This window comes from Heloderma suspectum, chromosome 3 (genome assembly GCF_057233095.1).
Source record: "Heloderma suspectum isolate Gila_16-S chromosome 3, 16-S_ref, whole genome shotgun sequence".
In the NCBI taxonomy this organism is placed as follows: Eukaryota; Metazoa; Chordata; class Lepidosauria; order Squamata; family Helodermatidae; genus Heloderma; species Heloderma suspectum.
In genome coordinates, this window is record NC_139460.1 from 266,881,023 (window position 1) to 266,895,276 (window position 14,254).

The 14,254-nt window shown below is 43.9% G+C and overlaps 1 protein-coding gene across 1 annotated transcript in view; it reads right to left on the reverse strand.

Moving 5' to 3' along the window:
- Positions 1-6,342: 6,342 nt before the first annotated feature.
- The window catches only part of C3H3orf70 (chromosome 3 C3orf70 homolog), a 34,606-nt gene continuing 26,694 nt past the window's right edge, over positions 6,343-14,254 (reverse strand). The window contains exon 2 of the mRNA XM_084846863.1: positions 6,343-9,861. Coding sequence (XP_084702989.1) covers positions 9,305-9,861 — 557 coding nt within the window. The 3' untranslated portion in view covers positions 6,343-9,304. The remainder of the gene's footprint in view (positions 9,862-14,254) is intronic.

Sequence of the window (14,254 nt, forward strand, 5' to 3'; positions counted from 1 at the left end):
GATGTGGCCTCCTAGAGCATGTAAGCAGGCCCAAATTGTGGCTTCTTCTGAGGGAGGAGCCACCTAGATCTCCCAGGCTGGCTCTGCCTAGTGAGCCACGAGGTCGAGTAAGCAGGTGCTCCTAAGACGCCCAGCTCCCGCTGCTAGTGTGATGGAAGGTGGAGGGCATTAATTAAAGTGATGCCATTTTATGTTTGGCCCTCCATCTTGTATGAGCTATTTCTCGGCTCTGTATTTTGGTAAAAGGCTGTGCCAGAAAACTTTGCTTTAGAAACTTGCCCATGCTAATTCTTACCACAGGTTTGTGGTTAAGCCATTTCCTATGCAACTGGAAAGCACCGTATTGTTGATTCTCATAGAGTTGCATTGCCTTGTCTAAAGGTCACAGGAAAATGGGAGGGGGAGCAATGGAAGGAGCAGCCTGTGATGAATGTCAGGTATAAAGAGTGCAAAGCACCATGTGAAAGTGTTCTTCATACCTGCGTGTATGAGGCTAGATCCGCTGCAGCTATCTGTTTTCCTCACCAAATAATAAACAAGGCTTTTGCAAGTGTGAACTGGCCTGAGTGGTAAGAATTCTTTAATTCCCATCTACTACTCAAACCTCAACACTAGTTAGCTCCCTTTCATTCTTATTCTTCCTTTTTTTCTCTGTCTTTTTCTTCTATACTCCCCTCCCCCTCTCTGAATCTAGACAGGGACCAGCATTATTTCACCTAGAGTCCCTGGAAAGGGTTTGAGTATTGAGCATCCCCCTTCCCCCCGTGGGCCAGCAGGCCAACCACAGCCATGAGACGGTGCTTCATGTGGCTAGAAAGGCTCTCTCACACCTGGCCCTTCCCCACAGGCCCCAGGGGGAGCTAGCCCAGTCATACCTCTGCTCCAATCTTCCTCCCCTTACCATGGTGTAGGGAGTGGATGCACTGCCACTGAACTTGGCTGCCAGCCAGCAAATTCCTGCCAAAACTGCCAGGGAAGGAAGGACAAAAATGGCAGACATCCACAGGGAGGCCTGGACAGACTCAGAGGCCTCAGAGGTGGAATCTTCAACAAGAGAACTGCAACAGATCGGGGTGCAGCCACGGTTCCACAGAGAGACTGGCACTGTGGTTAGTCTTCCCCCACCACTACTTATGCCAGATTTATTAGGTGAGGGTGTGATTTCACTATTTACCTCATGGGTCCAGGACCTGGTGACCAGGACCTGGCTACCAGAGGGTAGCCATGGCAATACTCAACAGGAGGAGGGACGGGATGTCTCGGCCTTATTCTTCCCCAGCTCCACAGAAAAGGAAGGGGAAAAGGAGGAGAGCCCATAGATCAAGAGACAGGTCTACTCACAAGCATAAGAAAGCTCGTAGACTCAGGTCTAGATCTTTCTCCACATCCTCCTCATGCACCAGGACCCCAGAGGGATCCATCTCCTCAGGGCCCCTCCCTGGAAACTTGGGTCTTTCCCTGTCAACTATTCCAAGTCCAGCAGGGGGGGTGGGGAAAGCCCCTGAGCCCCTCCAATGCCTTTGGCAAGGCAAAGGGAAAGAAAGCCAAAGGGGTTTCATTAGGCCTGGATTCCCATTCAGAGTCTAGTGATGGGGGGGGGGGTGCTTTCTGAGGAGGAAATGGAATAGAAACTTCGCAGGCTAGGCTCTTCTCACCAGGCCTCTTCCCCACGCTTCTGGCTAAAGTTTCCCACAGGCTTCAGCTATCAGGAGGCCCCCAAGATTCAATAGGCAGTTTAGGTAAAAAAAGAGAGAAGGCAGCTTTCCCCAAAAAGCCTGACAAGCCCATGGCTATTCCTCTGCCAGAATCCTTTGAGGAAATTTGGAAAGCAGAATGGGCTAACCCAACTAATCCAAGAGCTGTGCAAAAGCTAGCCAATAAGCTCTATTCACTACCCATGGATAGTAAGGCCATGGATTTACTTAGTGCCCACTGCGGATGCACTGGTGGCAGCCCTCACCTCGACCACCATCATCCCAGCGGACAGGGTAGGCAGCCCAAAGGATCCATGTGACAAACATGTGGAAGCAGCCCGTTGCAAGGATTTTGAAGTGGCCACGGCTGTATTCCGTGCCTCTGCCACTAATTCCAACTTTTCTAGAACAGTCTCTTTGGGCACAGGACTCGATAGGGTCGGACACTACTCCCAAGCCTCTTAAGGATGGACTAAAAAAGATAGCCTTCACAGCTTGGCAGATTCATCCTTGGACACCCTTCAATTCAACTCCAGGGCTATGGGCATCACTCTGACTACAAGAAGTACTTGGCTGCGTCACTGAGCCATGGACCCTGGTTTACAGTCCCGACTGGGTAATTCTCCTTTCAAGGGTGCCAAGCTGTTTGGGGCTCCTTGGGTGCCATACTGGTGGAGACAAAAGACAAGAAAAAAGCTCTTCCAGTGGCAAGGAAAGGAAGAATGCAAGTCAAGACAACAGTTCTCCTTTTGCCCCAATAAGAACAGAAACCTCCCTTTAGGAGGGTTCAAACCTAGATGGAATCAGTCTTCCAAGTCACCAGGGAAAAATGCCAATCACACCTCTCCTTATTCCTCCAACTCAAACACCAAGGAAGGGAAGAGACATCATCCTGGGAGGCAAAGGATCTCTTTGCCTCCCAGGAAAATACTCAAGTGTCCCAATTCTTCTCAAGGTTCCCATGTCCAAGGGTTGCAAGAACAGTCTAGAAGAAGAATGGCCACAGCGGTTCTTTTATGAGCTTCCATCAATCCCGCTTCTCCTCAGGGTTGTTTGCAAGATCAAGGACTCAGCAGCATGGGTGCTCCACGCTGGCCCAGAAGGCCCTGGTTCCCAGACCTAGTCAACCTGTTGGTACAGGACCCATGGTGTCTTCCGCACAAAAGAGACCTACTTGTTCAAGGACCAGTACATCATCCTCATTCAGTATGGCTTCAATCGACAGCTTGGCTAACCACTGCCATTCAGTTTCCAATCTCGGTTACCCATCAGGTTCTTATTGTCATCTAGATGGAGTTCCACCAACAGGGTCTATATTGCTACATGAAAGACTTTCCTGAAGTGATGCAAGGGAAAGGGAACCTCCCCTTCCTCCAGGCAGGATTAGACTTCAGACTTAGTACTAATACAATTAAACAACAAGCATTAGCACCAGGCTTTATTTCGGAATGTGAGGGCCGGCTGGCCATTTCAGCCCATCCACATATGAAAACATTTCTGAGGGGGTTGCCCTCCTTAACCACACACCCCCTGTGGTTCATTGGTTCCCTACCTGGAACCTTAACTGGGTACAGACCACACTCATGGAGAAACCCTTCAAGCCTATGGCGACACGTTCCCTGAAATTGCTCACACTAAAATGGTTTTCCTCGTGGCCATTATGCTGGCTTCCTGGGTCTCAGAGCTGGGGGTGCTGTCAACAGACTCTCAACTGTATGTTTTCCATGATGATAAGGCGGCCTTACATCCAGATCCTTCTTTTCTCCCTAAAGTGAATTCTTTCTGCATAGGTCACAGGAGATTTCCTTGCCTTCCTTTTGTTCTAGGCCCAACCAGCCCAAGGAAAGGAGCTGGCATACTCTGGCTGTGAGAAGGGCACTATGCTTGTACCTTGACAGGATGTCAGCCCACAGGGGTTTCTCAGCCCTTTTTGTTTCCTTTAATCCTAAAGACACTGGGGAACCAGGTGTCTAAATCCTGTATTTCACGGTAGCTGAAAGAGCTAATAGCTTTGGCCTATCAGGCTCTAGGGAAAGAGCCTCCAGTTGGGATCATGGCTCACTCCTTGAGAGGGGTGGCCACTTCAGTAACCTTTAAAGGCGATATGTTGGTTCAGGACATTTGCAAGGCTGCCACATGGGCCTAGGTCCACACTTTTATGAAACACTGTAAGATAGATGTCATGGCATCAACTGATGTAGCATTTGGGTGAAAAGTTTTACAGAAGGTGGTGGTGCCTTAGAGTACCATCCCTTCAATCCTGCCCTCCTGGTTATTGCTTGAGTATGTCCCAAAGTGAAGGAATGCCCTCCGTGAACCTCTGGAGAAACTGGAAATTGGTCTTACCGTGAATTTTTGTTCTCAGAGCCTCGTGCACGGCATTCCAGACACTCTTCCTCAGGGACCAGTACTCCTGTTGAGCGTAGGGACTGTTGTTGGTTACGGCTTCTGCCGCCACTGCACAAGTGAAGGGGTAGCTAGGGACCCCTGGGGGTGGTGTCCCTACTTGTCCTACTCTGTACCGTAGGTTCGTCTTTTCACTTGTTTTTCATTGTTACTCCCTGGGCGTAGGTTCTCTGTTTTCTTTCCTTCTAGTAGAGGTAGGAGGAGCCACTATCTGCTCTGCCTCACAGGCTGGGAGGTCTAGGTGGCTCCTCCCTTGGAAGAAGCAACAGTTTGGCCCTGCCTACGTGCTCCAGAAGGACACACCATCCCGAAGTGAAGGAATGTCCCCCACGAGGCTCTGAGAACGGAAATTCACAGTAACAGCAATTCCCATATACTTTGACTCAAGCTTTAGTCCATATTAAGTAGCTTAATATCCCTTGATATAAGTGTAAAGTACCACCTCCCTCTGGTGTGCCTGATCTCTAGTCCCAAGATCTATACATAATGTGTCAGTTACATGTGTACACTTGCGTATTGGGTGTAATGTGTGATTGAGGATACACAGTAACAAGGACAGAGTATAGTCAGAAGCAAGGTTCGGAAGCTACAGCTGGTGCAGAACGTAGCAGCCTGCCTGATTAAAGGCAGCTGCCAGGGAGATCACATCACTCCGGTGCTGAAGGAGTTGCCATGGCTACCAGTTGTTTTCCAGGCCAAATTCAAGGTGTTGGTTTTGACCTTTAAAACCCTATATGGTTCTGGCCCAGCCTACCTCAAGGAGCGCCTCCAGCAACACCACACAGGCCGCTCAACAAGATCAGCCTCGGATGGTCTTCTCTCTGTCCCATCAGCCAGGACAGCTAGGGTGGTGAGGACAAGGGAGAGGGCCTTCTCTGTGGTGGCTCCCACTCTGTGGAACTCCCTCCCTAGGGAACTCCACCATGCCCCCTTTTAATGAGCTTCCACCATGCATTAAAAACGTGGTTGTTCAGGCAGGCATTTGGGGTGGGTTAGGGTATTTTTAGAAATACGATGTTTTAATGTGAAATTTTATTGTTTTAAACTGTTGTATTATTGTACATTGCCCAGAGTGGCTGGGTGACCAGCCAGATGGGCGATTAAGAAATTTAATCAATCAATCAATCAATCAAGCTCGCTCATTAAAAGGATGTTAAGGAGCAGGCCAGGAAAGAATTCTGCGTGAATAGACAATACTGGGCTACATAGTACTAGGTGGTGTCAAATATTTAAAACTATTCCTCTAAGATGAGCTCAAAACTCTTATCCATTTTATACAGTTAAAGACAACTACTGCCAACTGTGTTCAAACTCAACATGGGCAGCTGTTCAGCTACTGAACAGCAGGAAGTGGAATAAGTAGTACAGGGAAAGGTGCAGTCCTTAAACAGAAATAAAAATACATTCTGAAGTAGGATAAATGATATTTATGCCTAGATACTCAAGGAAATATAGTCTTGTTACTCAAATGGTTGTTAGTTTACAAGAAACAATACTTTCTAGTGACAAAGGTCAACCAACCAACATCAGTCAATAAAGCCAACAAAATCCATTAGGCTGCTGAAGAAGCAGCTGGCAAATACTGATATTGTATAATTTGTTCCTATGGCTCTATAATCCTATGGTTATTTTATGGGAAATAACAAGACTTACCTAGCAAAGCGTAATTTTGCAAAACCAACTTTAACCAGGCACATTTGAACTGGGGAACGGGGTGTTAGTGGAGCAAGGAGGTAACAGAGTCTGTTGTTCAGAGATGCAGAACCCTAGGCCTAGGTTCCCAATCTGGCCCTCTGGGGTTCTCCAGATGGCCATGCATCTTTTCCCCAACCTCTAAACCATTTGGTGGTTTCCTGGCTTTTGTGCATTTTCCCCATTCTAAAAAGTTGAAATGCCTCTTAAGGCGTCATTACGGAAAGTAGGGTCTTTAACCTAAAATATGGTGATAATTTGGACCCGCCCCTTTTGCCTTCAGCCCCGCCTACCACTGAAATGCAGCCCTGGGAACTTCTCCAAAATATTATTCAGCCCTCAGGCTGAATGAGGTTCTGCACCCCTGCTGTTGTGTGATCCTTATTTCTCAGGTAATAGTTGCCACATCCAAGTCAACTGTGTCTTCAACCGTTTCATGTTAAAGCCCAGCTACATCTGAAAGACAACATCAAATCACGCCACTTCCCAGTTAGAATTTAACATCTTGTAGTGGTGTGGAATCGTGGAAAAGAAATCTGTCTTACCCTGTGCTTGTGCAAAATCAGTCTTCACATTTATTATTTTGTGAGAAGTTTACATGAAACAATTGAGTACCCTTGAGAGTACTTTGAGACACAGCATTATGTGCTAAATCATCTAACCAAATCCTGCCATGGCCTATACTCAGGCAGTTTCCTGGGAAGCCAGGCACTATAGGACTTTGCCCATTGTGCTTAAGTCTTTCAAACAGAACAAGTTTAAGAGATTAACCTTGTATGCAGCTATTGCTAATTAACAGTTTGATAAAAGTGTCCCATATCAGTCTGTACTGAATTATTCTTCGCTCATTCCTCAGTTTAGAATATATTTGTCTAATCTTAGACCTGGTTAGATCGTGGTTGCTAGCCTGCTGAGAGGAGACAGTGTCACAATTCTTCAGTGTAATGAAATAAACTAATGTGTACCTCAGAAGCTGCCCTGTTTCTGCCCCCAAATATAATTTGCAATACTTTCTACGGTTCCCTCTATCGCCAGAGCCAGAAAACATGACTCCTTTCACCCACAAAAGAGCCAATTGCAAACTAATACAGCCAGACAAGATAAATTTAACCCACCACCCAGTTTAAAATAGTTGAGGGTAATACAGTCTTATTTTATGCATTGTCTTCCACTATAAATGCCATAACAATGCTTAATAGTACAGCACCTGAGAAGAAAAACTTTAATAATCCCCAAATAACAATTAAATTCTATAATGAACAAGTGTTTCTCTTTAAAGACCAGCAGAATATCCTAAATCTTCAGAAATGCTAAGGGTTTACCAGTTGCAATGCCCAGAACTGAGTTCCTTAGCTTTTTGCCAAGAAATGCATTTTAATATAACTCACCAGAATAAATATTTCATTTTTCATCTTAGGGTATTTTTATAGTTTAAAGTACAATATTAGTTTATATAGTAATTCATAACACACATTGTAATCTAAATGCTTTCTAAAAGGTGCCTATGTCAAAGTGTATGTATAAAAATTAGTAATGTGTCAGGATAGTGTTTAAAGAGCAGCATTTGACAACACAGCATAAGATAATCTAGTACTGAGAGCTACAACTGTACATATTTATATGTTCTCATTCTTACCCAGACTTATGGAAAGTGAATTAACTAAAGTGTTATAAAATAGGGCTGTGTTTATTAATAGGAGCCCTAATGTTACAAGAAAACTTTTCAGTTAAAATTTGTATCATATGGAATTGAAGCAAAAAGGTCAGAAAAAAACTGGTCACAGCATGTAGTTTGGGAAGGTCTTGTCATATCCACTGGCACATAACTGCTGAAGTGTCCTCTAATTTTCTGACTAAAGTGCCAAACAAAACCCCACTTCACCACCCAGCCTTAAAGCTCAAAGGGCCACCATGCTTGAATTGATTAGCCGGGCATCTCTCCCCAAAGGACAACCTGGCTCTGTACAACTAAAGCTGAGACACAAATTCATTAGGGGGTTTAAAGGCCTGTCTGACTGCTGTACACTTTTCATCTGTTCTATGTCTGTTAATGAGATACCATTATTAAGGAGAGTTGAAGGGACATGTCTGAAGAAGGAAAAGGTTAGACCAATTAGGTGCTTCTTTTTCAAGTGGTCTTTAATTAAATCCAAATAGTCGAACAAGTAGAACGACAATGACAGCCTCTCTTTTAGCTAGCTACATTTAGACCTAATGGGCATGGGAATGGTCCGTTCAAACAGATAGCAATTTGAACCCGATACTAAACTTAAATCTTGAATTGTCAACAAATCAGAATAAGCAGAAATTCATGGAGCAATGGGTAGAACAGAACTGTTACACCCAGTTGCCTTATTTCAGTACTGAGCTGGTTTCTAATACACGCATCGCTATTTGACATATCTTTCAGTTTTGGTGTGCTTGGACTGAACATATCCACAGCAGAAAGGGTTGTGTGAATCTATGTGTCACAGAAGCTGCTAGCATGCCACCGATTAGCTGTGATTTTGCTAAACAGCACATCACAGGTTCATTGGCAGCTGTTTGCTAAGAGGCTTAATATCATGCTTAGGCTGTTTGCAAGGCCTTAATATCATGAGTGTGTTCAAACCCTGCCATGCAAAAATATCTGACTGGTTCAAAAATAAACTAAAGTTTAATTGTGTGACTATGCAATTAAGTTGATGTCATTATGGATCCATTTCAGGTTAGCAGCTTTTTTATATCACCATGCCTTTACACCTAAATCCAGTTTGCCCTCAGTTTTAACATATGAACCAATTAAAGCATTATAGGTCAGACTGAAGATCAATAGAACATGGTCAGTTGGTAGTGTAACATCCCTTGCTATGATTTCAAATCAAGCCTCGTTGTCATTCTGTTGTTCTGGAAACAGGGTTCTAATTATCAAGGGTATATTGTGCTTATTCTGGGAACCCCCTGAGTTACTTTGCAGCTGGCAAAAAAGAATTACGTGTACAAGTTATTTGGAAAAGGGTACACTGATAGCAGAGCTTGTGATGAGAGGAATGGCCTCTGATTTCCTATATGAAACAACAGAAATGAATAAAGAAGGCCTGTTTGTAAATTCAGCTCTCCTCTCCAAGTATATGGCTAACTTGCTATTGGTGTTCTGCAAGAGCATGAAAAGCTGAATCCTTGTTCCAAAGGAGTAATCCAAAACCAATTCTTATTTAGAATTAGTAGAAGTAGCTTCCAAGTTAGCCTGATTTTTGCAAATAATCTGTCCCTTACTGGGATCAGGGAGAGTCTATAACTAAAGACGTAAATCAGTGACACCTTTTAAACTTAAATGGCAGGGCTCTTGGAAATGCATTGGTACAATTAGTATCAAGCAACTAATTCACAGATGGCTAAATACTGTCAACTCCATTCCTCATGGGAAAGCGAGAGAATGGGGTGGCGGGGAGGACCATTCAGAAAAAGCCAGTATAAATTCTAGAAAACCAGTATTGTTTTAAGTATGCCTAGCTAGCTCCCAGCTTAGCATTTCACACTGTGGTTTCTATGGTCTCAATCACTTCTAGTTCACATTGTGAAGGTGATAACAGGGGACACTCATCTGGTTCCCAGCTACTGTCTGGACTATAATCTTCTTCTGAACTTAGCTCTGCTCCTTCCTCTGTGTCCTCATCACATGACTCCATATAGTGAGCCCCAACAGCATTGATCCCAGAGTCCTCAGAGCTGGAAGGGGACGAACAATGATCTATTTTTGGTGTATTATTCTCTCTCAGAATTAAGGCATTGCGTGTGGGGACCTCCTGAGGCTTCACTTTATGGGGGAGAGCAGGAGGTTGCCTCTGCACATAACACATCTTCCCATTGATGCATTTCACACGGTAATTGTCAATAAAGAGGTCCGAGATTGTGCAGAATCGCGGGGAGTCTGGGGGTAATGGTGGCTGGAAGACAGGTGCAAACTTCAAAAAGTGTTCCATGAGCGAGACAGATATTTGAATTGTGTTTGTAGTTCCCCGAGGCCGAACAGGTATTTCGGTGCTTGGAAGCTGTTCTACTGGAGTCATAGGTTGATAAACATATTTACCTGTGGAGGATATGAGAAGATGAATTAGAAGCTACATTTTATTGACTTGTTTATTAGCTGCTTTTCAAGACCATGGTCTTCCCAAGGTGGCTTACAGAATAGAAACAATATAAAAAATCATATTAAATATACATAATTTTAAATAAAACCAGTTCCAATTAAATACCCAGCGGCCGCACATAGCATTAAAATGTTCAATTAAAAGCCAGGAAGAACAGATGAGGTTTTAAAAACTCTTTTAAAAGCAGCTACAGAAGGGGCCAACTGTATGTCTCCTAGGAGGGAATTCCATTGGGTAGGCCCAACAACCTTTCTGATCTTGGTTTCAGGCCAAGAAGCAGGGCCCCTGAAACTGATCTTAAAACAAGGACAGATTCATATGGGTGTAGGAAGTCCAAATAACCTCAGCCCAAACCATTCAAGGCTTTAAAGGTAAAAACCAGCATTTTGAATTGGTTCTGGAAACTCACTGGCAACCAGTGCAGCTGGTACAGGATTGCTGTAATATTAACTGACCATCTAGTCCTCGTGAGGACTCAAACAGCCACATTCTGTACGAGTGGAAGTTTCCAAGTCATCTTCAAAGGCAGCCTCACATAGCATACAACAGTTCAGTCTGGATGTAACTAGGCCAGTTCCGCTTTCTCTAGATAGGGTTGTAGCTGACATACTAACCAAAGTTGAGAAAGGATACTCCTAGGTACTGCTGCCATCTGTGCTTTCACATACAACAATAAGTCCAGAGGGACCCCCAAGCTACGAACTTCAGGGGGAGTGCAACCCCATCCAGTCCCTCTATCCAGATCAGCAGATTTCCTCACCCAAAACAATTCCTCCTTGTCCAGATTAAGCTGTGGCCTGTTCACCCTCATCCATCTCAAAACCACCTCCAAGCACCTACTAAACCCAGGAGTTTTACAGCCTCTCTGGGTTTAGTAGGTGAAAAACAGAGGAATGCCCAAACCTCCAGATGACTTCCCCCACTGGTTTCATGTAGATGTTAAATAGCATGGAGGACATGATTGAACCTTGCCGTACCCCAAGGGCCATGGGACAGAACAGAAATCCCCCAACACCACCTTTTGAGACTGATTGGCCAGGTAGGATTGGAGCCACTGTAACATCATGTCCCACAAGCCCAGCTCAGCCAAGTGATCCATGAGGATACTATGGTTGATGGTAGTGAAAGATGTTGAGAGGTCCAGGAGAACTGACAGGGATATTACTGCACAGAAACTAATTAGGTCATGAACAGAACTTTCATGTTCAGAGACATTATGCTACTGAATGTCGGTTGCTGAGGGTCAACAACACAGGAAGGCTACTGCCTTGCTTTTCTGCCTGTGGGCTTCCTGGAGGCATCTGGTTGGTTTGTATAGGAAACAGGATACTGATTTAGATGGACCCTTGATCTGATTCCTCAGTGCTCCTCCCATGTTCTTATTTGTCACTCAAACCCCCCACCCCCAGTCAACTGAAAGCAAACATCCCATATACTATTTTCTACAATCCTTCCTCTTTCAAAAAAGCAATATGATTTTTTTTTTCAAAATCCTGAATACTGTTATTATGTTTTACCTACTACACAACCAAGTACTTTGGGAGGATGTTGACATTTTCTTTTTGCTAGTATTGGATGACACTATTGTGGTTGCAGCTGGTAACAGAGGAAATTTTAAAGCAGGAAATGAAAGGACTCAAAGCTGTGAATGCCACTGGCTCTCTGGTAATTCAGCTAAATAAGAAGAAAATAAGATTACACTGGCTGTAAAATGAATCTTATGCCATATTGAACAGGAAACTGAAAGCACTGTGAAAGGAAGGCATATGGAAGGAAAAAAGCAGAAACTCAAAACTTTGTTGCAAAGAATGAGAAATCCACAGCCAATTCAAAAACTGAAAAGAAAAGAATTTGGATAAATTCCTTCTAAAATGCTTCTTACTTGCAGTTCATGAGCAGCTGTGTGGCAGAAATGTTACAGACATGGAGGACTACTACTGTGTGTTTTCTGCCACTGTGATAAACGCCCAAAGCAAACTTTCTATTGTCCTTGCCCACAACTAATTAGATCTATTTTGAGAGAACACTTTCTGTTCTCTGACCTCCCCAAGTTCTTTAGTAATGAACTGGAGAAAAAGCAGAGTTCTCAGGTTGACAAACAAAACAACTATACCTTCTTTAGCATCTTTGTCCTTCTCCCTCTCCTGTAAGCACACCTGATGCCAGTGTCTTCCACCATCCTTCCAAAGGGCTCTCACTTTTTAACCAGGGGCATGTAACTTTAACTAGTGGAGCTATGCATTAATGTATCCCTCCAATTTGAAGCCCACTTTTAATTTGCATCAATACAATGATGACAGTTTAGCAGTTTGGTATTGTGTAAAAGATTTGGGTCAGAAGAGGAAATCTCCAGGCATAACTTCAGTCAGAGTTTCAGCCCTATGCACTGGGGTCCTGGGAGGGTTGTTCTCTGTATTGTCTTCACACTGCTCCCAATATGGAGATTATTTATTGTACTGTACTGATACTGAAAGGCTGTATGTTATATTTGTTTTGTAGGAGAGATTTCACCTTTAGGAAATATGGAAATTGGCATTCAGTTTGGAGAATAAAAATAGTATTTATATAATTATAAATTAGTATTTATAATGTGCCCCTTCATGGATCACTGCCTTGTTGTGGTGAAGGGGCTTGCATTAACTTAGTGAAGCCATAAGCTATGCCATGCAGGGCCACCCAAGACAGACAGGTCATGGCGGAGAGTTCTGACAAAATGTGGTCCACTGGAGAAGGAAATGGCAACCAACTCCAGTATTCTTGCCAAGAAAACCCCATGGAATGTATCACAAGGCTAAAAGCTAAAGGAAATCAACCCTGACTGCTGATTGGAAGGTCAGATACTGAAGCTGAAGCTCAAATATTTTGGCCACCTAATGCGAAGAGAAAACTCCCTAGAAAAGACCCTGATGCTGGGGAAGATTGAAGGTAAAAGGAGAAGGGGACGGCAGAGGATGAGATGGCTAGATAGCATCACCGATGCAATGAATATGGACTTCAGCACACTCCAGGAGAGAGTGGAGGACAGGAAGGCCTGGCGTACTTTGGTCCATGGGGTCACGAAGAGTCAGACATGACTTAATAACTGAACAACAACAACATTTATAATGTATTTATATAAGTATTTTATAGGCATTTCACTGGTATTCACCAATTCACCATGAATAAAACTAGTTTAATGTAGGTTACTTGGGGAAATGGAGTAAAGTGATACCAGGCTACATATTAAGTTCACGCAGACACTGTTGCTCTGAATCTTTTATCGCTCCTTTATCTTTTGGGAGATTTAACAATCCCAAAGGTATGTTGTAGCCTGGCCTCAGGGTACCTAACTTTATTTTCAAAAACATACATAAACAAGGGATAAGTATTGGATCTAGTGTGATCATGAGGCAAGAAGTGTGTCATTTGCTAGAGGAGTGGCAGATTAATGCTTTTGAAAATTGCATTACCCCAGGAAGGACCAGTGAAGGGCTTTTGTTTGGCACACGTTTATCTCAGTGTTCCTCAGACTGTGGGCTGTGACCCACCAATGGGTCTCAGCTGACATTCGGGTGGGTCTCAGTGCTGCAGACTGCCCAGTGCCTCTTTGCTTCGCTGCCCTGTGCCATGGCTGCACCAGGCACACTGCATGGGCTAGTGTGGCAGCGGGAGCTGGATAGAGAGCAAGGCTAATATTTTTAATAATAATTTTTAAAAATGGGAATAAAGAAGAACACAATGACAGTGAAGCTGTTATAGGCGGAAGTGAATGTAAAAGCAGCAGGAGGGAAGGATGAAAGAAACTGGCAGTTGAGGATAGGGCACAAGTTAAGTGTGAAAAGAAAAGGGGAGAAGAAACAACAGAAATGCATAAGAAGACCTTGAATGGTACGTGGGGCAGGGGGAGAGAAAAACAATATAAACCAAACAGTTTTGTTTACTTAGAGCAGTGGTCCCTAACTAACCCTATTGGGCTGGTGGACACATTTGGAATTTCGACAGGGTCACAGACACTCTCATAAAATGGCTGCCATGGAGGGGCTTATTCATTCCTGCAATGGCTGCCATTGGGGGTATGGCCAATCACAAAACACTCATTTCCTAGAAGGTGAACTGGCGAGACTAATAGAAGAGTAACTAGCCTATGAATTTAGATACAAGGCAGAGATGGTGGGTCTGAGCTCGAAAATAAATTTTAAAAACACTCTTTTGAACCTAAATAAAAGACAGCATTTTGCTTTGCAGCATGGCAGTATCCCAGTTAAAAAAAACCAATTTAAAATAATCTTAAGAAATAAAATTAAAACCAGGAGAGGAAGCTAGCCTGGTGGTCACCAAGGGAAGTATCCATGA